The 26,311-nt window shown below is 48.0% G+C and overlaps 1 protein-coding gene across 7 annotated transcripts in view; it reads left to right on the forward strand.

Annotated features, from left to right (window-relative positions):
* The window catches only part of THADA (THADA armadillo repeat containing), a 329,917-nt gene that overhangs the window by 267,012 nt on the left and 36,594 nt on the right, over positions 1 to 26,311 (forward strand). For all 7 annotated transcript variants that reach the window (XR_005784245.1, XM_040453897.1, XM_040453899.1 and 4 more), the window contains 5 exons: positions 4,830 to 5,209; positions 5,766 to 5,884; positions 6,218 to 6,290; positions 9,460 to 9,613; positions 12,241 to 12,372. Coding sequence is in view for 6 of the 7 variants with exons in the window: in XM_040453897.1 (XP_040309831.1) it covers positions 4,830 to 5,209; positions 5,766 to 5,884; positions 6,218 to 6,290; positions 9,460 to 9,613; positions 12,241 to 12,372 (858 nt within the window). In the remaining variant the exon portion in view is untranslated. The remainder of the gene's footprint in view (positions 1 to 4,829; positions 5,210 to 5,765; positions 5,885 to 6,217; positions 6,291 to 9,459; positions 9,614 to 12,240; positions 12,373 to 26,311) is intronic.

A 26,311-nucleotide genomic window follows, 5' to 3' on the forward strand; every position in this document is an offset into this window, starting at 1 on the left:
GGTGTGGTGAATTCTCTACACTATAAAGAAGTACTGGGCTGGAATCAGTTGGACTCTGCTTGGGACTGCAAACCCCTGCCTACCCACACATGCATAAACCTTACAAACCCCCTATGAAAGTCGTGTCTCAGGAACATGATTTTCAGCTGGGCTACACAGCAGAATTAGCTGTTGGCTTCTTAAGACTGTAGGTGTCTGTACCCAACTGAAGCCAACTGGATTAGAATAGGCCAGAGTGGGATTCAGGTGTGTGTGGTTTTAATAACCTCTGGTTAAGAACTATCACTTGAGGGCAGTGGTTTTCAAAGCACCTGGCTGGGCAGCATCAGCATCATCTGGGAGTTTATTAGAAAGGCAAACTGCACCTGGGTGGCTCATTCAGTTGCGCTTCCGACGCTTGATTTGGGACACTTGATTTCAGTGATTCCAGAGTCGTGGGTCGAGCCCCTCATCAGGCTCTGCACTGAGTGTGCTCTCCTCCACTCATGCACATGCTCTCTCTCTCACTAAAATTTTTAAAGAATTAAAAAAAATAGGGGCGACTATGTGGCTCACTCAGTCGGTTAAGCATAAGACTGGCTCAGGTCATGATCTTGTGGTTCGTGGATTCGAGCCCTGTTGTCGGTCTCTGTGCTGACAGCTCAGAGCCTGGAGCCCACTTTGGATTCTGTGTGTCCCTCTCTCTCTATGCTTCCTCCTCTCTCTCTCTCTCTCTCTCTCAAAAAGTTAACATTAATAATAATAATAATAATTAATAAATAAAGTTTAAAAAAATATGGGGCGCCTGGGTGGCGCAGTCGGTTAAGCGTCCGACTTCAGCCAGGTCACGATCTCGCGGTCCGTGAGTTCGAGCCCCGCGTCGGGCTCTGGGCTGATGGCTCAGAGCCTGGAGCCTGTTTCCGATTCTGTGTCTCCCTCTCTCTCTGCCCCTCCCCCATTCATGCTCTGTCTCTCTCTGTCCCAAAAATAAATAAACGTTGAAAAAAAAAATTTTTTTTTTAAATAAAGAAAAGAAATGCAAACTCTCAGCTTCTTCCCCAGACTTCCTGAATCAGACTTTTGGGGATGAGGCCCAGGCGGCAGTCTGCGGGTTAGCAAGCCCTCCAGGTGATTCTGATGCTCACTCCAGTTTGAGAAACTGTGCTCTAGGTCATCTCTTTGGGTCTTGGTGCACAATGAAGTAGTTAGGAGAAAGTATCTAAATGAATGTCATTTGATAACTCGTAGCTTGTGGTTCTGACCTGACTCCTCCTCGGCTGACACACTAACTCAGCGAACCTATTCTTGGTCTCTCTTTGTCTCTCAACCTCCCCTGGAGCATTTGCCATTTCCACCTCCAGTCAGGCACCTCTGGGCAGCCTTCAGGACCCATCTTAAATGTTGTTTCCTCGTGAAAGTTTTTATTTTGTCTCCCCCTCACCCCCGTAGAAAGTAAGTGCCCATCACATTCGTTCTGGTCCTTCATTGACTCATGTACTCTCTTTGCAACCTTGGGCAAGTAACTTAACCTCTCTGTTTCATCATCTGTAAAATGGGAATAATAATAGCACCTACTTCTTCAAATGAGTTAATACTTGTGGAATTAGAATAGTACTCAAGTGTCAATTCTAAAAGTAATTATTATTCCTAGCATTAAATAATGGGTATATAACATTCTATAGTGCATGCCACATAAATGTAGCTTTTCTTGCTAACAATTGTAGAGCTCTAAGCATTTTGCAATTTTTGTTGTTGTCTTTATCTTCCCATTAGTTATAAAGCTTTTTAATAGCAAGTAATTTTTCTTTCTCAACTCTGAATCTCTCTCTCCCAAAGTACGTAGTAAATGCTTATGCTCAGTAAATGCTTATGGAATTGTACTGAACTGCACTGGTAACGTAGGCCAAGAAGTCCCAAAGGAGACCTTCCTAAGCTTGTCCCCCATCTTCCATTTCTTTAGGGCAGTGCCTTCAGCCCTTGGGTTCTTGATGATGTCATCCTTTGTCAAGGCCCTAGAGGAAGCAAGTGGGGCTGGGTGCCTGGCTCTTGAGTCTAGTGAATGATGCACTCTGCTTGGAGTATCTCTCTTTCAGATAACAGGTTCGTCTGAAAATTGTCCAGAATGGCCTAGACAGTTCTTCCTGTTTCTTATTATGTTCTAAAGAGCAGATCTCTGAGCCATGTTTCTGACTCCTTGCCAACAAATGAAATTCCTTTTTAAGGCAGTGTTATCCTGAGGCAGCAGTGGGTGGGAAGAGTGAGGAAGTGGCACCTGAAGACCACATGGTGTGGTCTCATCACTAAATTGTAGTGGGATAGGTTTTTAGGCACTGAATAGAGATGGTGGGGCACCTGGGTGGCTCAGTTGGTTGAGCATCCAACTTTGGCTCAGGTCATGATCTCACGGTTTGTGGGTTTGAGCCCCGCATTGGGCTCTGTGCTGACAACTCAGAGCCTGGAGCCTGCTTCAGATTCTGTGTCTCCCTCTCTCTCTGCCCCTCCCCTGCTTGTGGCTTGTGCGCTACGCTCGCTCGCTCTCTCTTTCTCTCTCTCTCTCAAAAATGAATAAACACTGAAAAATTTTAAAAAAAGAAGAAGAAGAAGAAAATAGAGATAGTGACACAGAGGTTGAGGATCCCAACTGTCTGGGGCTTCCCTGCTGCTTTGTAAAGATGGCTGCCCTCCCACTTGAACTCTGACTTCTGCAGACTCTGAGTTAAGAGCAAAGGTGTGTCTGCAACCACAGGCGGCAGTTGGCGGTGGTGTTTTCCATGGGGCACAATCATATGGGAGCCCGAGCCCCCACTTTGCCTTTTGGGGCAAACTTCTTTTTGCAGCAATTTGATGTGTAACGTGAATATTCTATATTCTTAATCCCTGGATTATCACAAGCCTGTAAGGTTTTGCAATTTCAAGTAAGTTTTTTCTGTTATCATAATCTTTTATATTTCTATTATGTTTATGATAGTTTTCTAGAAGTCAGTAGTGTTGACTGAGTTATGAGATACCTAAATTCAGCAAGGCCTTTGATGAAGTCTGTCCTGATGTTCTTGTAGGTAAAATCCCACGCACAGTTAGGTAAATGGTAAAGTTAGGAGGATTTATAACTGGCTAGTTAATGAATTGGGGAGAGTTTAGAGTAGGTAGGGGACGGGGCTAGGAGCTGCCTGTAACACTCACTGATACCCTCTGCCCTCCACACTGGCCCAGTCCACAGTTTCACTAATTCTTTGCAGCCATTTATGGCATGCTTGTCAAACTGAGGTTTACGTAACTTCTGTTGGATGATGAATGTGTTGTGTGAAGCATCTGGGTTCTGGGAGGTACCCAAGACTCCTCCCCCATTCAGTGCCCAGTGCTGTCAATTTGATTCCCTCACTGCTTCTCAAATCCATCTTCCCCTAGCCCTTCCTTACTTTAGGCCCTCATCCCTTCTCTCCTAGATGACTGCCTGACCTTGTCACTTGAAGTAACGCCCCAGTGGCATTCCCTTGCCTCCAGAAGAATGTCCAGGCTCCTTCATGTGGCCCAGGAGGTTCTGCAGGTCCTGGCCACAGTACTTCTCTAGCACCATCTCGAATTCTGTGCTGTAGTGATAGCAGACTGTCTGTGGTTCCCCACGTGGTCCATTCTGGTTCATGTTTTTGAACCTTTGCTCTGCTTTGGTGGCTCCAACACATTCTCCCCTCCCTTCCCCTTAAAGACTCATTATCATTTACACCACTGTATTGGAATCACCTAGTCATTCATTTCTCACTCTCAAACTGAACTATAATCTCCTTATGGGCAGTGTTCTTATTTTACTTAGCACCCAGTGCATAGTAAGCAGGCAATAAGTGTTTTTTGATCAGAAGTGAGAGTACAAAGAGATCTTGGCAATCTAAAAGGCAGGCCATAAAACTTAACAGGGAGATAAAATTTAACAGGGATTCTACTTGGGTTTAAAACAAACAAACAAAGAAAACAAGTCCTGATCTAAGTACTGAGTACAAGGTGGGAGAAAGATGACTCACCACCCTCAGTAGACCATGTAAAAAAAGAAAGGCTGTGGTTTCAGTTGACTTTAAGATCCACATGAGTCAACAAGTGTGATGTGCCTCCAGTAACCTAGTGTCAGAACAGGGAAAGCCATCGTCCTGTGGGTCGTATCATGTTAGAAAATCATGTTCCATTCTACAGGGCCAGACCTCAAGAGGGGTGAAGCATGTCCGAAGGAGGGCAGCTAGAATAGCGAGAGAAGGCAAGCCCCACCGTGTGGGGAGTAGCTAAAGGAAGCAAGGGTGTTTTGTCCAGAGAAGACCGGGGCTGTAATGCCTGAAGGGCTCATTGGGAACCACAAAATGCAAAATTAGGCCAGTGAGTAGGAACTCCCAAAAGAACTTGGTGACACTTTGATCTGCTAACAGTGGAATAGCCTGTCTTGTGAGCTCCGAGTCACTGTAGGGGTCCATCAGGAGCCTCCAAGGAAAGGTGCTGGAGAGGGAACTGAGCCCCTAAAGGAAGTTTGGACTAGCTGGCCTTTTATCCTGCTCAACTCTGAGGCCTAGTGACTCAAGAGGTTCCTGAGTCCATACCTATTGAATGTTGGGGAGGGGTGCCAGGACCACATCTTCTGATAGCAACATTGTGAATTACCTAAACAGAAATTGCTTCTAGGCAAATGTAGTAAGCTCAGACTTCTGAGCCTAAGTGGGCTAGTCGCTTATTACATCATTCATGTGAAATCTGTTCAAGAAAGGCATCTGGTAGTGCCACCCCCATGTACCCAGAGCCTTGCAGTGTCCACTGTCCTTTTGTGGAACTTTGAATAAAGTGATAACCTCTTTCCCTTTGCTTTTTTGCTCTTTCAGCTCTGGAGCATCTTGGCTTCTGGGGGGACATCAGAAGGATCATCTCAAGATCAGAGCTGATAACAGGATTCCCCTATACCTTCACAGTGCCAGGCCTGCCCCAGTACCTCCAGAGCCTCACCAAACTAGCCATCTCTGCAGTGTGGGCAGTGGAGGCCCAGGCTGGAGAGCAGGCAAGGGACATTCCCATATCCTTCTCCCAGCTGTTGGAGTCTTCTTTCCCTGAAGTGCGCCTGCTGACATTAGAAGCCCTGTTGGAAAGGTTTTCAACAGCAGCCTCTGGATTAGGAGAGAAGGGACTGCCACCCTTGCTGTGGAATATGGGAGGGACATTCTTGATGTTGGCCATGAAGGAAAATCACCCAGAATGCTTCTGCAAGGTAAAGTCTCTGTTGTATTCACCATCCCCTCCACTCCCCACGTTCTTTGGCAAGCTCACCGAAACAAGACTGTGTAGGCATGATTGGGTTTGGCTTCTCCCGCAGCCGCAGGAAGGAGATGCAGTGTCTAGTGGGCAAGAACTCTTCGTATAGTACTTGTCATGGCTTCATGACAGTGGTAATGATGATGGCAATAAGCCAAGATAGAGAATGGGAGTGAGCCACTCTGTGCTCTAAGAAAGACAGCATTGAAAATTGGCTGTAGAATGTGGCAAATATTGACATGGCTTTATTCATGGCCACCGAGAAAGCATCATCAAAGGGGAAAGGGCACTGATTAGGAATTGGGGCATCTAGACTCTGATCCCAGGTCACTAAGGTCCCTCGGGTATGTCACTACTCCACCCTGTCTTGGTCTCCCAAAAGTATTAAGGGAGAAATAAGTCAGTGGACCTATTTGAAAGATAGATTCCTATTAACGGTACAAGTGATGATTATTGGGCTTCTGAAGACTTTCTCCTGAGCTTTTTTCCCCCCATGGATCTGACACACACAGATACTGAAAATTCTTCATCGCATGGACCCCAGTGAGTGGCTTCCCGAGACGGAGCACTGTATCCATTTAACCCCAAAGGAGTTCCTGATCTGGACGATGGATATTGCTTCCAATGAAAGGTTTGCGCCCGATACCCCTGTGCAACCTCGGCATCACATGTGGTCCCAGCAGTCAGTTATATAATGAACTTGCGCACAGTCCTGGGCTAAGGGCTCAGGTCCTGTGTTTCTTTCTAAAACTCTACCTAGGAGCATGTTCTAAGCTCAAGTCATAGGATGATGTCAGAGTTTCACATTAATAATCAAAAGGTAATTACTTCTGGAGGCATTTGTATGGTCATGAGCTGAGCATTTCTAGCATTCACAGTGGCATCGATTACAGACTGATGCAAAAACCCATCTGTATATAAAGTAGGTTTGGTTTTATTTTGTGTGTGTTTTGGCTTTTTCTAGGTCTGAAATTCAAAGTGTAGCTCTGAGACTTGCCTCCAAAGTGATTGCCCACCGCATGCAGACGTGTGAGGAGGTAAGGCTGATTCTGCCTCTGGCCTAGGACCTAGGTTTTTGTGCTCACATCTGCGGGGAAGGTGTCAATTAAAGTGAGATGTCTCAGCAAGCAGAACCACTGCTGTATGCACATGTGGCCTCTACCAAATGTTATTCAGGTGGATTTTTCACTTTGGGTATAACTCGTCAAGAATTTTCCACCATTGGCATGTCTTTTCTCTTGTTCTGGGCACGTTTGATTAGAGTCCCTTAGGATAACACAGCCTTCTCCCATGGAACACACACACACACACACACACACACACACACACACACACTCACACACACTCACACACACATGCTCAAACCCTTTTTTTTCCCCCCTATTTTTCTAGCTAGTCTCTTTATTTTAAAAAATGAGTGAGCGGGGCGCCTGGGTGGCTTGGTCAGTTAAGCGTCTGACTTCAGCTCAGGTCATGATCTCACGGTCTGTGAGTTCGAGCCCCGCGTTGGGCTCTGTGCTGACAGCTCAGAGCCTGGAGCCTGTTTCAGATTCTGTGTCTCCCTCTCTCTCTGCCCCTCCCCTGTTCATGCTCTGTCTCTCTCTGTCTCAAAAATAAATAAACGTTAAAAAAAAAAATTAAAAAAAAAAAATGAGTGAGCAAGTCACTAGGATTGCATCCTGGCCAACCGAGCATGACAGTACGTTGCTAAGGCTTAAATATTCCCCCAAAACATGGCCTAGCTGGCTTTGTATAGAGGGCCGGATGTGCCTCATCTGTCTCCCGTGTCCTTTGGGGGAGAGGCAGAACCAAAGTAACTGAAACAACTTCCTGGGAAGATGCCTTAAGACAAATACATGTGTACTTAGGGGTGTACAAGAAAGCTGCCACCGTCAGAGAATTATTATTATTTTTTTAAATGTTTACTTTTGAGAGAGAGAGAGAGAGAGAGAGAGAAAATGCATGCAGGGGAGGGGCAGAGAGAGAGAGAATCCCAAGCAGCTTCCACACTGTCAGCACAGAGCCTGACACGGAGCTCTCATGAACCGTGAGATCATGACCTGAGCTGAAATTAAGAGTCAGATGCTTAACTGACTGAGCCACCCAGGGCGCCCCTCCATCAGAGAATTATTATAAGTAGAAGGCGGTAGATACTGTAGTAAAAGTACCTGAAGCTCCTGGTTACATGTGACCACACCGTGATAGTGGCAGCACAGTTTCACAGGTTCCAGTCCCTTACAGGAGCACTGCCAGAGGTACTTGGAGGTCAGAAGATGAACAAGGATGGAGGGACAGTGGCATGAGTGAGAAGGAGGGTTAGATTGTGATATTAAATGCCCTGTTAGAGAGGAGGCTGGAGGATTTCAGAGGAGGAAGGGAGTGTAGGGATGCTAAAGAGAAGACTTCACAGAGGAGGTCACTGAGTTCAGAAGGAACAGAGGGTGAGAGCTAAGTGTGCCAGGAGGCTAAAGCTGGCTGGTCACTAGGAGAAAAGAGCCAAAAAAAGTCAGTGGTGTGTGTTGGGGGCTTGAGGGGGAAAGGTTTGTAGGAAGGGAGAGGATTTACTGGAAAAAAACAAAGCTACATCCCCGAGGGGAATAAAAAACAAGTTCTAAGAAAGTAGTCACAGGGCAGCCTGTCACATCTGCCAGAAGACAGTGTTCTCATCTACAGCTGCTTTTAACCAGTTGTCATGTGCATCTTAAAGGCACTGCATGGTACTTGAATGAAACGATATTTGATGAAAATTGGGAGTTTTCCAGGGAGAGAAAAATTAACAAAACCATAGAGAAACACATAAAAGAAGTTCCCAGGAAGACCTGAGTTTCTTTGTACATTGGGAGCCGGCCTGTTCCTCAAGGTCTAAGTTGCTCATTGGTTCAGTTCCACAGAGCCCCATAGATGGTTATTTTGAACATTTAAATTGATAGGGGAAATAAAGTACATTTGGAACAATAATCCCCTTTGTAGAATAAATAGAAAACCAGGGTTTAAAAGATAGAAATAATCCAAATGTCCATCAACTGATGAATGGGTACACAAATGTGGTATGTCCATTCAATGGAATATTATTCAGTCATAAAAAGTAATGAAGTGCTGATACATCTGTAGCATGGATGAACCTTGAAAACATGCTAAATGAAAGAAGCCAGTCACAAAAGATCATGCATTGTTTTGGTCAATTTATATGGAATGTCCAGAATAAGCAAATCCATAGAGACAGAAAGTAGATTAGTGGTTTAGGGCTGGGTCATTGGGGAGCTGACAGGATGGAGGATGGTGTGGGATTTCTCTTTTTGGTGATGTTCTGAAATTTACTGTGGCAAATGGGTTGTATAAACCAGTGAATATACTAAAAACTCAATTATATACTTTAAATGGGTAAATTATATGGTGAATTGTATCTCAATAAAGAAAGCTATTAGTATTTAAAAAAAAATAGAGCTTTGTTTAAACAACAGTGTTAGTTAGGAAGCTGCTGTAAGTGTTGTAGCAGAAACTCACAAATACCATGGCTTAAACTAGATCACAGCAGTCAAAGCAGTTATGGTGGCTGGACTGCATTAGGCCGTCAGGCCCTTGTTCCTTTTTCTGCTGTTCTCAACATGACTTCCATCTCATGGTCCCAGACGGTTGCTTCAACTTCCACCATCTTGTCCTTATTCAGCTAGCAGGAAAGAGAAACCTAGGAAGGGAAGGTCATAGCTGTTTCCTAAGGCATGACTAAAAGTGTACCGTTAGTCAGAACTTAATCACATATTACTCCCAAGTGCAGGGGCGTCTGGGAAATGTAGTCTTCAGCTGGGTACCCACATGCCCAGCCAAAAATCTGAGGTTCTGTTACTAAAGACAGGAGCATCTCATTCCTGGGGACAACAGTATTACTTGCTGCCACAGTCTTTCCCCAAAAGGCTTGTCTTTACTGAAGCTGTCAAATACACTGATGTTCTGATACCCTGATTTGCATCAGAAAGACTCCAGAAACTTGTTCGCTAGTTCTACTGACTCAGTATTACTGAAAGTCAGATTTTTTCCCCTGGGCTTGTTTATTTCTCCCCAGTTGGGTTGGAAAAGCAACTGAAAAACCATTCTCCCCCTGCAGTAAGAGCTAATTTGCAGATCCAATGGGGTGTATGTAGCTCGTCCCTAACACCATGTCAGCCCCTGACCACATCTGCTGAACTGCCATATGCTTTGTGCTTTCAGACCAGGGACTCCATGGTCCCCACACTGAAGCAGTGGGTTCGGTTGGTCGCCGCATCCTGTGGAGAACACCTTCCCACAGAGTCCAGGCTGGCTGCTGCCGAAGCCCTCACCAGCACCACACCATTCTTGCTCACCAGCCCGGATCCCGTTCTCGGTAAGTGTCCTGGGCACAGGGAGGTCCATTGTGCCAAGTGTACTACAAGTGTGAATAGATACTCCAGGGTTAAGAAGAAGGGAAGGTGAAAATTGACCCATGTGCACCGTACCTTCGTCTCTTTCAAATGCCACCCCTGCCCCTGCCCCTACCAACCCTTGCCAATTCCTCATTTTTCCCCAACAGCCTCTTTCAATCTTGCCCTCAAAGCCATTCTCCTTAATGCTTCCAAAAGCCTCTGTGGTCTTTCTGAAATACAGATCTGATCGTTTTACTCCACTGCTTAAAGCCTTTGAGTGGGTTCCCATTGCCTTCAGCATAAAATCTAAACACCCTTTCACACGGCTTGATGCCCTGCCCAGCCCTCCCTGCTCATCGGCCACCACTCCCAAACATAGGCTCCGTGCATCATCGGTAGGGAACAGTTCTTTAAACAGACTGCTGCTTGAATGACTTCTGTTTGTCTTTCAAGACTCACCCTAACCGTCACCTCTTCCAGGAAGCCTGATGCAATGATCTTGGTGAGAAAGGAATGGGTCAGGGTGAAGCCGGGGCATTAAAGAAGAAGAAAGGACAGGCTCAAAAGGCGTTTGGGAAGCAAATCAATAGGACTTGGTGTTGAGGTTAATGTGAAAAGCAGACTCAAAGAATAAGAATAAGCCATGGTCCCTGCATGCAGAGAGCTCTCAGTGGAGTTGTGGAGAAAGGATTTACAGACTCAAGGAAAGAATTGTTCTTTTAGACGGTGAGACTCAAATTTTCAGTGTTAGCATAGTTCAGACCATTGAAATGTCTCATGTGTCTGGATATCTCTGGGAAACAAAGTTGTCTTTGATATCTTTTTAATTCTTTCCTCTAAGTGACTTGCACACATTTTTCTTACACCCAAAGGAAAGCTGGAAGGGGCCTTCAGTGATTGGGATTTAATCATCAGACCCAGAGGAATAAGAGCAAAGCTTTACCAAAAACTTTGGTGAAGCCTCTCCAGTGGGGATAGCAATTGTAGCATTTTCTGGGTAACTTTGGCCACTGTAACCCTAGCTCGGATGAGGCAAAATGTGTGTGAAATAACTTGGAATTCTGAGCGAAATTGAGTACTGGTTAAGAGCCATTGGTTCATAATCAGTTCCTGGAGCTGGTTATAGCATTATAGGCAGTAAGGAAGGAGGTCAGTGGTGGCTGAGGGCCTGTAAGAGCATGAAAAATAGGTACAGAACTAAAAGACAAAGGACATAAAAGTGCATGGGGACAAGTCAAGGACAGAACAAAGTCATTTAAGGAAAAAGAAAAATCAAAATGGACTAAAAAGGGAAGATTGAAGATCTCTGAGAGTATAAATGACCATGTTAAAGAGGAAAATATTAAGAAAGGAAAATATTAAACCTGAGAGAACAATTAGAGTGCATAGATTCTGAAAGACTGTGTAAAATTTAAAGCCAGATTTATAACAGAAAAGAGAGAACAAAACCCCAGAGGGAACGTTGGTGTTCTTGGTTTGACTAAAGCACTAGTGACTCTAATATCAAGTTCTCCGTGGGCAGATGAGGTCCTTAGACCTAAGGAGAGTTCAACAGGATAGGCCCCCATTGAAAGGCTAGGGATGATGAGTATGGTCTCCTGTGGCTCTCCCATTGTGACTCTGCCCAAGCCTGGGCCCACCCCCTATACACCATTTATCCTTTCTGTGAGGCCCTGTCCACCTCTCACCTCCCTCATCAAAGCTGCCTGGGGCACACCAGTCCACTGTGATCTTTCCCTGCTGTGAGGCACAGCCATACATTTCCATCTGTGATTTCTTTTTAAATTTTTTCATTTTTATTTATTTTTGAGGGAGAGAGAGACAGAATGTGAGTGGGGGACAGGCAGAGAGAGAGGGAGACACAGAATCAGAAGCAGGCTCCAGGCTCCGAGCTGTCAGCACAGAGCCCGATGTGGGGCTCAAACTCACAAACTGTGAGATCATGACCTGAAGTCAGATGTTCAACCGACTGAGCCACCCAGGGGCTCAGGGGCATATACTGTCTTTCCCAACCCCATTGTCCGCAGCAGCACCTAGCATGGGGACCAGCCAGAGTTCCTGCCCAGGGGCAGTGGTGGTCAGAGAGTGGGCTCCACATAGAGGTGGCACAGGCTGGCGTCTTTATCTTTATTGTGCATGGTTCTCTGCCCTTTTCAAAAGTTCTTGCTCCCCAAAGTATAATCTTGATTGAAATTTTGCTTTCAGAATTTATAAGCTCAAGCAGTCACTCAAATCAACACTGGGCTAGTTTCCCTAAAGCACTCTTTATGCATAAAGTTTCATTCCTGAGAATCGTGAGTCATTGTGGACAGCTGGGCCTGGGGCCTTAGTCAGCCGGGCCGCACCTTGTGGGGAGCCTTGCCTGGGGCTGGTTGCCTCCAGAAGCCTTCCCCTCAAAAAACAGACCTTTCCAAACCTTTTCCCTTAGGGCCCTCTCTCTTCCAGTGTTTATCTGACTGCCAAGTCTTCCGTTCTTGCAGTATCCAGGAAGAAAGGAATGGCTGTTGCTCATTAAATACTGCCCTCTTCCACCCTAGATTTGAAGCGGTATTGGTACCTGCTTGTAAATTGAACCCTAAGTCATTTGAATTCCTTTTGGTCTTCTTAGAACTGCAGGATACACTTGCTCTCTGGAGATGTGTCCTCACCCTCCTGCAGAGTGAGGAGCAGGCCGTCAGAGATGCTGCCACGGAGACTGTGGCAACCGCCATGTCACAAGAAAACACCTGCCGGTCAACAGGTACCTCGTTCTTACCCTTTTTTGCAGTGCCTTATTGCTCTTAGACAGAAGTTGGCATACTTTTTCTATAAATAGCCAGAGAGTGAATACTTTAGGCTTCATTGGCCATTTGGTTTCTGTCTCGACTTTGCTGTTCTAGCGGGAAAGCAGCCCTAAACAATAGGTAAACATGGGGTGTGACCGTGTTCCAATAAAACCTTATTTACAAAAATAGGTGGCTGCCCAGATTTGATCTGTTAGCCGTAGTTTGCTGACCCCTGCTCTGGGACATCATAGAGAAAAATTATCTTCGAAGATAGAAATCTAATAAACAGTGCCTTTTGCTAGTTACGTGGTCATCCTTTTTAAATAAGGCCAAGTCTTGATTATCTGTGTGGTTGCATAACCCAGGAATCGTAGATCCATCATTTTGTGCTTCTGTGAGTTTTTACATGTGGCAGAAACAGCTGAGTGTGAGTCAAGCTAACTTGGAGCAGAAGCAAGGTCACACCTCTGGACGAGTGGCCCTCTGGGAGGGTGACCGCTCTGGTGGACTTGGGCTCCCTGCACTTGGGGTGTCAGGAAAGATCTCTGGGTCAGCCATCCCAAGGAGAAGCAAGAACACCATTTGGAGGCAAGAGGTCATAGGCTGAGCAAAGAAGTTTACCTCAATAGACAGCAGAATGGGAGGGGGAATAGCCATGCAGGATCTGTGACCAATTCAGGGTTTGTGACCAACTCCGGGTTCCTCGTCCCAGTGGCTGACGATCTTGGAAGCTTCCCTTGGAGTATGTGAACATCCTCCTACCAGAGTCCTGTGTTGTAATGGCATATATGGGAGAAGCTGACTTTTTAATCATCTCTTGGTGGTGCTGCTCCAGAGCAGGTTTGGTCAGGACCGGCTTCGCCTTTCAGTGGGAAGACGTGCAGTTTGGTGCGCGGTAGTGATGCGCAAGCGGCCGTCTCTCCACCCGCTTCCCACCCCGTCAGAGTTCTTGGATATGTAATTCTGCCGTTAGTGATTCATTCCACTTTCCAGTTGTGTGTTTTCCTTAGAAGGACACACAGAGCACCCAGCAATTGCTCCGTAAATATTTGGTGGAATATAACACTCACTAGATTTCTCTAAGACCCTCTCCACCAAAAACAGGATAGGTTATTGCATATTGAAATTCATTAGTGGACTTAGTCCCTCCTCATCTTTATAGTTATTGCCCGACTACTTTTATTTCTTTCAGAATTTCTTCAAGTTCACCTATAGTAAAAGAGTATTACCGTGTTCCCCCCCTCTTCTAGTTTGAAGTTTTCCTCAAGAAATACAAATTAATAATTATATATTGAGTGCCTTTCACATGGAAAAATCCATTTATAAAAGCCTCTGAGAGAATAATAAATGTAAAAGGCTACCTATCTATTTTTGTATTCCTCACCGTGACCTATGAAAAGAGGATCTGAGGTGTGAAAAAGACAAGCAATCTGTAACAGTTAAATGTAGTATATTACCATGGGGTGCCTGGGTGGCTCAGTTGGTTAAGCATCTGACTTTGGCTCAGGTCATGATATCGTGGTTCACAAGTTCAAGCCCCACATCAGGCTCTGTGCTGACAGCTCAGAGCCTGGAGCCTTCCTTGGATTCTGTGTCTTCCTCTCTCTCTGCCCCTCCCCCCCCCATACTCTGTCTCTCTCTCTCTCTTTCTCTCTCTCTCTTTCTCTCAAAAATAAATTAAAAAAAACACTTTAAAAAAATAATAAAAATAAATAAATAAATGTAGTATGTTACCCTGGACCAGATCCGGTACTAGAGGGGTGAAAAGCAGTACAGGAAGTTTCTAGAACAACTGATAATGTTGAAATACTGTCTGTAGATTAAGATCAATGTTAAATTTCCTGAATTTGACAACCATACTGTGGTTTTGTAAGAGAATATTTTTGTTCTTAGGAAATATACAACTGAAATGTTTAGGGGTAAAAGAACACAGTGCCTGCTAGTACTCTCAAATGGTTCAGAAAAAAAACTGTGTGCATATAAATAGTAGACACGGATGTGGAGTTGCCATACCTGCATCTTTTCTGTATGTTTGAAATTATTTCAAAATAAAAATGTCTTTTAAAAATCCAATTCCACAACTTGAAAACACCAACACAGCATATACCGCTAGACCATCCGACTGGCTTATCAGCAGTCCACTGTGTCGTGACTCCCCCGCTGTGACTCCTTTCCCCTGAATTATATAAAAACATCCTGCCCACCCCTTCCCTTTTTTACTCATTTTTAGTGAATTTTTGCTTCCAGAAAATCAGACCCAAGCCAGATTCTTCAAAGGTCCCAGCAACGTATAATGTCACCATGTGGGGACATTTGCTCTCAGCACTTCCCCATGTAGTCTTTATTCAGCCTGGTAGCAATGCGTAGAACCTCCATAATACAACTTTGATTTTCTCGAGCAAAAAATATACATCTATTTCTGCTTGGGACTGAAAAGTAGCCAAAGCCTGAGGATCACCCTGATTTTTCGCTTAAGTCGGAAGTTCAGCCAGCTGATTCGTGAGAACAGTATTGTCTTGTTTTGACATCTCTCAAGGATATCAAGCAGCTGATGGGAACCTTTCACATTCCTTCAGCAGCAGGGATTTTGTAGAATACACCACTAATGGTTTGCTCTGTGGTGTTCAAAGTTAGTTGTCACTCCTGAATCGTGAATAGCTTGCAAATACATGTCATTCATCTTGTCCCCAAGTCAATGGTTTAATGAATGCCACAGTACAGTGTTATTACTAAATCATGGTAGTATTTAATGTCTTCGATGAGGAAGCTAAATATTGTTAAAAATAATAAGAATTCTCACTTTTCCTCTTAAGAATAAAATAAAACACAAGGACTCCCTGCCTCAGATCCCATCCTACAATGAGGGCTGGATGTGGACAGAGAACTTTGCGAATACACTGTGTAGTAGCATGCCAGGGGCACAGGGACATGCAAGGTGCATCTTGATTGTGCGGTCTAGGGAGGTCCCTGAGAGGGGGGCTGGCCCAAAAGACAGGATAAATGGGACACAGCTGGGAGCATTTCAACAAAGAAGAAGCCGGAGCCAGAACTTGGAGTCAGGGGGACCTTGGGAGCTGACTGGGGAGCGGAGTGGCCTCGTGTGGCCAGGGGAGTGGAGTGGGGGATGAAGCGGGAAGACAGGGCATGCACGGTTGGGGTGACTGTGAACACCAAGTTAAGGACCTCCTTCTGTCAGTGACGGGAAGCTGGAAAGGGCTTTAAACAGGAGCAGCGCTGTCAGCAGCGTGTATCTGAGGAGCTGTTTCCGGCAGCGGTATGCGAGATGGCTCTGGCTGGGGTGAGGGTGGGAGACCGCTGGCAGGGAGACCAGCTAGGAGTGGGTGGCGAGGGTCCTCACGAGCCGCTGTCCCTGGGGACTAGATAGGAGAACGTGGCAGGTAGACTCACCGGTTTGCAGACTGCTGCTGGTGCTAGTGGGAGGTGGGAGAGAAGGGAAAGCAGAGAGGACTTCTAGGCCTCAAACCTGTGAGCCTCTGGCTCTGAGCTGCAGCCTTCCAGGAAATGAAACTACCAGGAATTGGGAAGGGTCCATAGAGGCCACAAGGCACTGTGATCCAGGACACAATATTCTTTAGGCGCCGGGGAGAGGGGTGACAGAAATTGCGAGGGCAAAAGAGGGCCTTTATCTGCTATAGGAACAAAACGAACTGTCTGGCTCTGTCCTGCCCTGTGCAGCACACTGCATAGTTATCCTGGAAACCCTGGCATTCCTTAGCAGGGCAGGGGCTGGAAAATACAGAAGAAGACGCAAGCATTAAATCAGTGGTTTCACACCGCATCCCTAGCATGTCGCTTTGCACACGTCTGGCTTCAGGTGTAGATTTGTGGAACCATTAGTTGATGATTCTGAGATGCCTGGAGAAAATAACCTTGTGCCTAAATAATCCTCGGGAAGGTGTGTGTGTGTTGTTCACATTTATGCCTGCTGACCTCCTGCACGTGCTTCATCCCACACGGCCACCTGGAAGGTGAGACTCACAGCCCATCAACTCTCCGAGCACCCCGGGGGCTCTCTCAGCTTCACCAGCTCTACCTCAGGAAGCCCCAGCAGCACGACGCTCTCCACCTCCCTACTCTAGATCAACCACAGAGCACCCCGAGAGGGACAGCAGAGATGGTGTTTCTAGGACTCAGCAGTAGGGGATTGAAATTTGCAACCAGGACAAGAAAGGGTATGGGCAGGGCTCCAGGTGAGGCTCCACCTTCTTTCCCTGCACTGACCTCACTTCCAGCCTTGAGTGGCTGTGGAAAGAGCTGTAGTTTTTAGAGTAGGAATCACCCATCAGCTCTGTGGCTCCTGCTTTCCTGGGCCCCCCACTCTCACCTGAGCAGCTCACTCCCATCCGTTCTGTGCACATCAGCATTTCATGTTGGATTCCATTCGAACAAGGGCTTCCACTGGGCAGGGGTGAGGGACCAACCTGGACAGTGTTTACATTTAACTCACTAAATGTGTGTGATTCTCCAGTTAGGCAGAGTTCTGGGTAAAAGCAGCAGGGGAGGAATTGAAAGGGCTCCAGACCTCATACCTATCGTCAGTGTTTAGGTTCAAGAAGGATGACTTCTTGGGAGAAACTTCTCCTGTAAAAAATGGAAAGGACTTTTAAGAAAGACAAACAGGCATGCACACACAGGGAGGGAGAAAGGAAGGGAGAGAGAAGCAAGCCACCTGCTCAAGCACAGCTAACTGGTAGTTCTTCTCCTTGGAGTCTTGGTGCCCTGAGTAATTCTGATCCCTCTCTCCCACCAGGTCTCTTACCCACAAAAATCATGTAAAACTTCTGCTCCTCCTGCCAAATAGAAATCTTCTGCGGTGACACATTCAGTCCCACCTATAACACCCCAGCTTCCCAGGATCTCCCCTTCTCCGAACCCCTGCTCTATTTGGTTACTGAATCACCCCACGTTGCCATTCATTTGTCTGCTCTCCAATCACTTTCTCTTTCGTGTGTTTTTTTTTGTTTTTTTGTTTTTTTGTTTTTTTAGCCTTATCTTCCTAACTTGCCCGTGAGTTAGAGACTGTCTCCTATTAGGTACATCGTGGGTGCTCAGTTTGTATTGATGGACTTCTCTTTGACCACAGTAGGCCACCTAACAGTCAGTAACTGGTCAGTCCCCAGTTCCTAAGGAGACTGGAGCGCCCTCCGAGCTAAGCAAGTGCTCCAGAACAGGCAGCCCGACTCTCTGGGCGGGAATCCACTCCAGTGACAACTGGAACAGCTGTCCTGAGTGACCACTGTCTGGGTCTTGCAGGCTAACAGTTTGCAGCCCTTGTAGTGCTCAGTTCTTCCTCACTCCTACCTCTCAGGTCTGGGTCTCCTGACTGTGGGGCCAGGGAACCAGCCCGGGGCTGCAGGGACCGCAGCCCCCAGTTACCCAGGAGACATGGCAGGAAGTCCGGGCTTGGCCTGAGGACCCTTGGAGACTCCAGAATAACAAAGGAGCTTAGCAGGGAGGCAAAAGGGCAGAACAGGAGCAGAAGGTAGAAAAATTGAGACCTAGAGGTTGGAGGAGGGGGCCGTAGGCAGGTGGCTTTGTGGGCAAAATTGGAACAGTCAGCTAGACTAGGGCAAGATGAAGAAGAAAAGACCCGATGCCTGCCCAATTTCCCCAAAACTGTGTTCCTCCCCCAACACCCACGCCCCACCCCCTCACACACGTGCGTACGTGCACAGTTGCCACCCACACAGAGCCCGACAGCATGACAGCACCAACACATCTCATAGGCTCCAACCCTTGAGCAAGCACGTTGGGAGGCCAGGTCACTGTGACATTACACAGCGGCCCCGCAGTGACACCCGGTCAGCAAAGCCCCAGGGCTGTGGGCCTGAGTCATGGGCAGCTCCACCCCCGGAACCTCTAGGACTGTCCGCCAAGGCCTCCTGCCCACCCAGCTATGAGCCTGGGGGGGGGGGGGGGGGGGGGGGGGGTAGGGAGAGGCCCCCTGCTGTTTTCAGTTCCCTGGTGGTCCTGGGAGAAGAGCCCTCACAGTATGGCCTACCTCCTCCCTCTGCCACCCTGTAGCTTCTTCCCTAAGTTGCTCACGTACACTGTCCACAGTGTCTCTTCTGTGCTGGGGTGCCAGAGCTGGCCCCAGGCTCAGAATTAGAGGGCTTTCTGCTCCCTGAGTGTAACCTGATTTGTCTATACCAAGTACATTCTTCTAGAGAAGAATGACCCTAATCAGATAACCACTGCACCAGAATGAACCTTCACACTGTGTCTCCAGGCCTGACCTGCCTCTGTCATTTCTTTTTGCCTGTTTTTTAAATTCTGAATTGTTTTCTCAATCCCCCTTTCATGCCTGTCTAGATGGTCCGCAGCTTTTTTCTCTTACTGTTTAAGTATGAGGCAAAAAATGGTGACATCAGGCATATTCGTTCAAGAAATAGTTACAAAGTGCCTGCCCCCAGGCTTGTTTCATTTGCTGGTCAAAGCCACCATCACCTCTCTCCTGGGCTTCTGCAGAAACCTCCAGCCTGGTCTTCCTGCCTTTGCTCCTACCTACCTGCAGTCCCTTGTCCGCGAGGCTGTTAATGGGCTCTTCTTAGGAAGTAAGTCAGATGATGGTGCTGTCCTGCTGTGAGCTGTCCCTTGGCTTTCCTTCTCTCTCAGAATAAAAACCAATTCCTAAAGTACCATAGAAAGCCATACCCGAACTCACCCCTGCCTCTCTGCAGCCTCATCTCCAACTATGCTCTCTCCCTCTCTTTCTCTACTCCAGCCACTCCAGCCTTCCTCGGGGTTCTTTAACTCACCGGGCTCCTTCCAGCCTCAGGCTCTTGGCACTAGCCACTTTCTGCTTGAGGAAGAACCGGGTCTTTCCTGGTTCCACACAGCTAACCTCCTTGTTTCAGTCTCTGCTATCTCTGCTTCCGTGTCACCTCCACAGAGTCTGCCTTGACCACCCAGTTTAGAGCAGCCACCTAATCATTTGCTGTGACTTCACCCTGATGATTTAATTCTCCACCTAGTCCTTTCACTGTCTTCTTTTATTGTTTCTTTACTTTGTTCTATGTCTCCCTCCACCAGAATGAAAGTTCCAAGAGGGTAAGATTTTTGTCTCTTCTGCTGGCTGCTGTATTCCCAGCACCTGGCGCATAGTAGACGCTCCACAAAAACTGCTGGACGATCAGTTGGATGAACGAGTGGAGGAATGTGTCAACTGCAGCAGCTAAACACAGTAAAGAGATGAGTGTTTTCAGAGTCAACCTAAGGCAAGGGACGCAGAGCTCTTCGGATTCTCTTTGTTTGTGAAGTTGTCCTGAGGTGGTGTCCTGAGGTAGGCCCCCTGTCTTCCCAGAGACGTTAACTCAACAAGGAACTGAGCACGTGCTGAGGCAAGGCCACTGTGGCAGAGCCAGGTACTAGCTGTACCTCTCTCTCATCGTTTCATTCTGCCTCACACCAGATGGAATTCCTTGAGCAAGAGTTTCACCCATAGCGGCCCATGGGCCTGGCACTGGGAGGTGACCAGCCAGGGGAGAGTTCCAGTAGATCCTCAGGCCCTGGTCAGGGGACTGGGGCCAGTGCCATATGGATCCATCTGGAAGGCCTTGAGTTGGGGGCAGTAGCTCTGAGAATGGGGGCGCCTTCCTCCTGGGGCCTCTTGTGGTAGTCTCTTCCCCGCTCTGAGTAGGCCAGTGGCAGGGGTAGGGAGACACAGAACATTACCCACCAGGCACTCTTCCTTCTTTTAATTCTCCCAGCCACTGTGAGATATTTTACTTTTGGCTCCATTTTAAATATGAATCACCTAAAGGTCAGAGAGTTGAAGCAATGGACCCAGGGTCCCGTGCAAGAGAAGTATCGAGGCAGCGTTGGAGCTCAGGTTCCATAGTGACAAAGGCCTCGCGTTCGGCACTTCCTCTGAGACAGACAGGGGGCTCTAGGCCCAGCCCTCTAGGTTTGGAGCCTAGGAGTTAACAGAGGAGGGGTGTTGAAAGTCTTCTAAATTAATTTACTGTTGTTGTCTTTGAAAGGAAGACACTAGAATCAACCCAGGAAAATGGGCTTAGGGACCCAGGAGCTCAGGTACACAGAGCTTGTCCTGGGGAAGGCAGTGGGAGTTGGCTGCAGCAGGGGGGTAGGGGTTGGGGGGGCAGGAGGTCCTACATCAAGGCTGATTTGTCCCCATTTCCCAATCCCCTTCTTAAAGGGAATCACAGGGCTTGAGGGTTTTAGCTGTGGAAACTGAAGCCAAGGGAAGGTAAATGATTGCCCCCAGGGTCACATAATTAGTGGGGAAAAGGTCTATAACCCAAACCCACTGAGACACAGAATGGCACTTCTCTCTACTGCTCCCCAGGCCTTGCCCTACAAAAAAGAAGTGACAGAGGGGCACCTGGGTGGCTCGGTCGGCTAAGCGTCCAACTTCAGTTCAGGTCATGATCTCGTGGTTTGCGAGTTCAAGCCCCACGTCGGGCCCTGTGCTGACAGCTCAGAGCCTGGAGCCCATTTCAGATTCTGTGTCTCCGTCTCTCTCTGCCCCTCCCCCACTCGCACTCCGTCTCTCTCTCAAAAATAAGTAAACATTAAAAAAAATCCTATAAAAAAGAAAAGAAATGACAGAAACGTAGGGGTGCCCCTGAGAATAATCTGGACTCCTGGGATGGGGTCAAGGCGTGAGGTAGGTGCTGTGGGGTAAGGGCAGAGGAGAGGGAACACTGCCTTGGAGAGAGGGCCTGGAGGAGCTCCAACCTCACAGGGGTGGGAAGAACAGCATGTTCTACCAAACCAGGCATCTCCCAGCAATAAAACCACACCCTGCAGTGAGCCCTGGCGCTCCTCAGCCTTGCTCTCTCCCAGGCCTCTCTCTCAGGGTCTCTGGGTGTTCGTCTGTATCGTCAGTAGGGTTAGAGGGGAGGAAACCCAGCAAGCTGGGAATCTCGATTCTGACTCCCAGCAGGCCCCTGGCACCACATGAAGAGGGTGAAGGGAAACCGCTGTTGAAGGAGGGTGGCTGTCAGGAGCTGGTCCTCTCTTCTCCCAGTACGGCTCCACTTACCGTGCACCAAACTGCCTGCCCCATCACCGTGTCCCCGGAAGCCTGGCCGTGACGTTCACCTGCGTCTCAGTGAGTGCGTCACTGGCAGCTGTACCCCCCCCCACCCCATGTGCAAAAGTAGATGCGAACTAATGCTCCCATCTTCATTCTGGCAGCAGGCTGCCGCTGCCACTGAGTGCCCTGGCTGAGCCTGGTTGCTGGGGTGCTAGGATTGTTTCCATGGCCTCCCGGTGACTAAGCCCCAGAAAGACAACAACAGGCTCCTCTCGAGGAAATAAGGGTCAGTTTTGCATCATTTTGCCTCCACTGTTGCTGCTCCTGAAAGCCAAGCTCCCTGGGCCCAAGGTGACTGACCCTTGAGGGTGACGATAAGCCCACGGTCTGGGGCTCAGGCTCTCTGGCACTGACGTGCTTAGTCAGGACAAGCCCAGTGCCCGGTGATCCTCATTCTCCCGCTCTGGCCTCAGCTCCAGTCTCTGTGTTTTCCCCTTCTGATCTCGGGCCCCCTCACTTTCCTCGGCTAGGCCACCCCAGGATGCAGGATTCCTCTTCCAACTATTGCGAACAGTCGGGGCGCCTGGATGGCTCAGTCGGTTGAGCATCCGACTTCGGCTCAGGTCATGAACTCACGGTTTGTGATTTCGAGCCCCACATCGGGCTCTGTGCTGACAGCTCAGAGCCTGGAGCCTGCTTCCGATTCTGTGGCTCCCTCTCTCTCTGCCCCTCCCATGCTCATGCTCTGTCTCTCTCTCTCTCTCTCTCTCTCTCTCTCTCTCTCTCTCTGTCAAAAATAAACATTAAAAAAAAAATTGTAACTATTGCAAACAGTCTTCCTTCCTCCTTCTAAGCCCGTTTCAGGAATTAGGGTCACTTCTCTGTCAGGGTGACCAGGGTGTCAGGGTGACCCATCTTCATTCACCCCCAGGGTGGCCAGCTGCACCCCCTCCCACTCCAGCTTCAGGCCAACTCCTCAGGGAGTCAGCCCTTCCCCAGCACTCCCTCCACGCCTTTCATCCACATAGAGCAGCGTGCAACCACTGTACCAGCCCTATTCTGTCCACCTGCAGACTGACCAGAGGATGACCTTCTTCCTCCAGGCCCCCAAACCAAATGAGTGTCAGACCGGGACTGTCACAACATACCTGCCCAAGAAAGTCTATCTGGGCACTATAGTAGCCCCTCGTTCTTCAGCATCCTGCTGTTATCCCAAGAGGTGTGAAAGGTAACCAGAGCCTGTAAAGCCCTTGTCCTGCCCACAGAACCCCACGTTCTATCCTCAAGTCTCCGAGCATGATCACCTGGGCTTCCTTGCTCCCAACAGCTCTCCTTTGACTGTAAGAATCCACATGGTAGAAGCTCTCGTAAGCAGGAGAACAGGATGGGAGGTGGCTCTGGTGGTGACAGCCCTTCACGGGGAGTACCTGTACTCATAGAGCACGCGTGTACATTTAGATGCACGTGTAGGCTGGTGTGTTGTACACCTGGAAGCCTTTCAGAGTGGCTCTCTGTAAAGAGGACACAGAAGCCGTTTGGACGTGAATGTGTCCATGGGCGTTAGGAGGAGAACGGGATTGGAGGAGATACACTTTGGCCAGTTCACTCCCGCATCATCTAAATGAGCAGGAAATCCTCCCGCAGTTCGGTGATCCAGGTTTTCCAGGGTGGTTTCTTGTGAGCTGGTCCACAGGAGCAAAGGCAGAGAGCGTCAAGAGGGAATCAGAGACAAAGGCTGGCCTTGACTGCAGCTTGCCCGCCCCCCACCACCCCCACCACCACATTTCCCACTCCCCACACCCCACCCCTACTTCCAGCCGAAGTACTCAAGTTAGTAGAGTACAACCAAGGGTCTTACTTGGGCATATCTCGAGACAGACTTTCTGAAGTATTTTCTCGGCATTTCAAGCATGAAGCAGCTGGTGTTTTGATTGGGGTATAGATCTGGCACCTGTGACAGAAACCCAAGTTAAAAGTAGCTTGGACAAGTTAGTGGCTTATTTCTCCCTCCTCACATAAAAGGTCCACAGGTCACCAGGGGCCCACCGCTTCTTGCTTGGTGCTCTGCCGTTTCCAGTAGGCACCGTCCTGCTCGTGATCCAGACGGCAGTTACAGTTTGCACTGCCACGGCCACAGCCTAGCGAGCAGGGAGGAGGAGGGAAAGGAAGGCCCACCTGGGCGTGATATACACCACGTCCAGCAGTGCCTCATCAGCCAGGACTCGGTCATGTGCCACATGGCTCAGCGAGGGAGGCTCGCAAAGATGGTTTTGAACTAAGTGGACGTGTGTATAGCTACAAAGTCTATTTCTATGTAAGGAAGGAAGAATGGATTTGGAGACATAGGACCTTCACTTCTTGCCATTTCCCATCTTCTTCTTTTCACACAGGTACTAATTAACTGAGTTCCTAGAAAGTCCTGGCTGCTTGCTAACAGCTGGGGACACAGAGATAAATACGATAGAGCCTCTGGCCTTAACTGTTGGGACTCTTCCCTCTCAGGTGTCATTCCTAAAAGTCAACAGGCTTCCCTTTATTGGCATCCACATTTTTTTTAATAACTCACATGACCGTTTTTATAAGAAAAGGCAGTAAGAAGCAAGGATTCTCGTCACAATTTTTTTAATAACTTGACGAATTTAATTGCTTATCCCCGTTACTTTCTTACGACCACACACATCGTGCAAAAAAACCCAAAAACAAACAGGAAAAAAACAAACACAAAACTTTATTAGAAAACAAGACGGCAATTTTGTAATTGCATTACCCATAGAGAAAGTTATCTCTTTAAGGTGGCCATGGGGGGGGGGGGGGGCACCCTTAGAAAAGACCCAAGAATGGGAACTTAGAGGAGAGAGCCCCGAGGTCATCTCTCTGCACACACCCTGCGAGTTCCCTCTCTGTGGATTTGTCCATATTGGCCTTGTGGTGTGTCATCAACCTACATAAATGTTGCTGGTTCCACAAGGCCCAGCCCCCAAAGCCCTCCTTTCCCACAAAGCCTCCAGACCTTTGTTCTCTCTCTGTCTCTCTCTCTCTCTCTCTCTCTCTCTCTCTCTCTCAGACCCACACTGTTTAGCTCTTATATTGTTTCTTGGTTATGAGCCCACCCACACTGTCAGCTTTTTAAGGACTGGGTCTCCATCCCAGTGAGGATGGGCGTGTTAAATTTTCACGTCAGGCTAACCTGTTGCCCCCGAAGCACGGTTTAATGTGCGCATGGGGGTTGAGGTGAGCAGCTACCTTTGAGTGGAAGGCCCCTCCCCAGCCTCATGGCAGACCCCAGGGCACCTCATGATCCAGCACTGGGCCTCGAGGGTCAGGCTAAATTGGGATGGGTTGACAAGGGCTCCCCAAGCAATGCAGTCCCATTATACCAGAAAATGAAATTCCCCTCTTCTTTTAAAAGCCAGTCATAGACTACTTGTTGGGATGAGCACTGGGTGTTTTACGTAGGGGGTGAATCACCGGGTTCTGCTCCTGAAAACATTATTGTACTATATGCTAGCTAACCTGAATGTAAATTAAAAATGAATAAATAGGGGTGCCTGGGTGGCGCAGTCGGTTAAGCGTCCGGCTTCAGCCAGGTCACGATCTCGCGGTCCGTGAGTTCAAGCCCCGCGTCAGGCTCTGGGCTGATGGCTCGGAGCCTGGAGCCTGTTTCCGATTCTGTGTCTCCCTCTCTCTGCCCCTCCCCCGTTCATGCTCTGTCTCTCTCTGTCCCAAAAATAAATTTAAAAAGTTGAAAAAAAAATTTAAAAAATGAATAAATAAATATATTTTTTAAGGAAATAAAATATAAATAAATAAATAATAAATAAATAAAAGCCAGTCATGGAGCAGAGTGGTTCTGCCTCAAAGTCGCAAGTGTGCTAATTTGTTTCAAAAGTAAAAGAAAAATCCTATTCTTGCCCCCTCCTCCTTAATCTGTTCCCAATGAGAGCTTTGAGGAGGAAGACCCCGCCTTCCCCCCCTCCCCCGAACCTACTCCGTTAAGCAACTTGATTTCTGCTGTGGAGAGGGGCTGGGATGGGGCACGGAGGTAGGAAAATATATGGAACCTGACATAGAAGATTGGATTTTTTGTTTGGAAAAGGATGCGGGTTGTTCTCAGGTTTTGGGTTCCAGCTTGGGTGTGTTTGAAGAAGCAGAAGCGGGCGGCACCTCGACCCACAGCCTTTGTGGGCTTTTCCTTCCGCGCCTCCTGCCTGGGTCGGTCCCTGCGAAAGACTCCTGGCTTGGCAGTCTGGCCAGAAAACCTTCCTTCGTACATAATTCCCCAGGGGAGACAGGAGTGCTAACAGACGTTTTAAGTGGGAGCCGAGCTGCCTTCAGCACTGAGGAGAGCGTGCACAGGTCCGGCCCTGGAATTTCCTTGCCGAGGCAAGTGAGCCCTCTTCAAGCTTTCTGTTTGGTTACTCTCATTTTATTATTTCTCTAACCTCTCTAACCAGCAGGGCGACTAAGGCTCTGCTTGCGGGTCCTGTTTTTATTTTTCACACTCTATTTTTATACTTTGAAGCTGCGGTTGTAAAATATACACTCAAAAATGTTGGCTCTGCCCCCACAAGACGCAGGAGGCTGTCCAGATGCACAGTGTGGGGACTGCTCCCACGAGTGTCCTGCCTGCACCCCTGGCCATTGGGGGAGGGACAGGAGGGACCAGGGGACAGCAGTTTCTGTGAAAGACGGGTCCAACAAGGAGCAGAATGCTGACCAAGTAATGTAGACTTGACCCTGAGAAACTGTCAGGAATACTTTTCTGGTGGCTTCCCAAGCACACAGTGAGGGGGTCAGAACCCTTAGAAGCAGAATTGCCAGTTCGCTGTAAAGGGTTCATTCATCCACATACGTACAGTTGTCCTGGCCCCCATCTTCCCTCACCATCCATG

This window comes from Herpailurus yagouaroundi, unplaced genomic scaffold (genome assembly GCF_014898765.1).
Source record: "Herpailurus yagouaroundi ecotype Mexico unplaced genomic scaffold, PumYag 210, whole genome shotgun sequence".
NCBI classification, from domain to species: domain Eukaryota; kingdom Metazoa; phylum Chordata; class Mammalia; order Carnivora; family Felidae; genus Herpailurus; species Herpailurus yagouaroundi.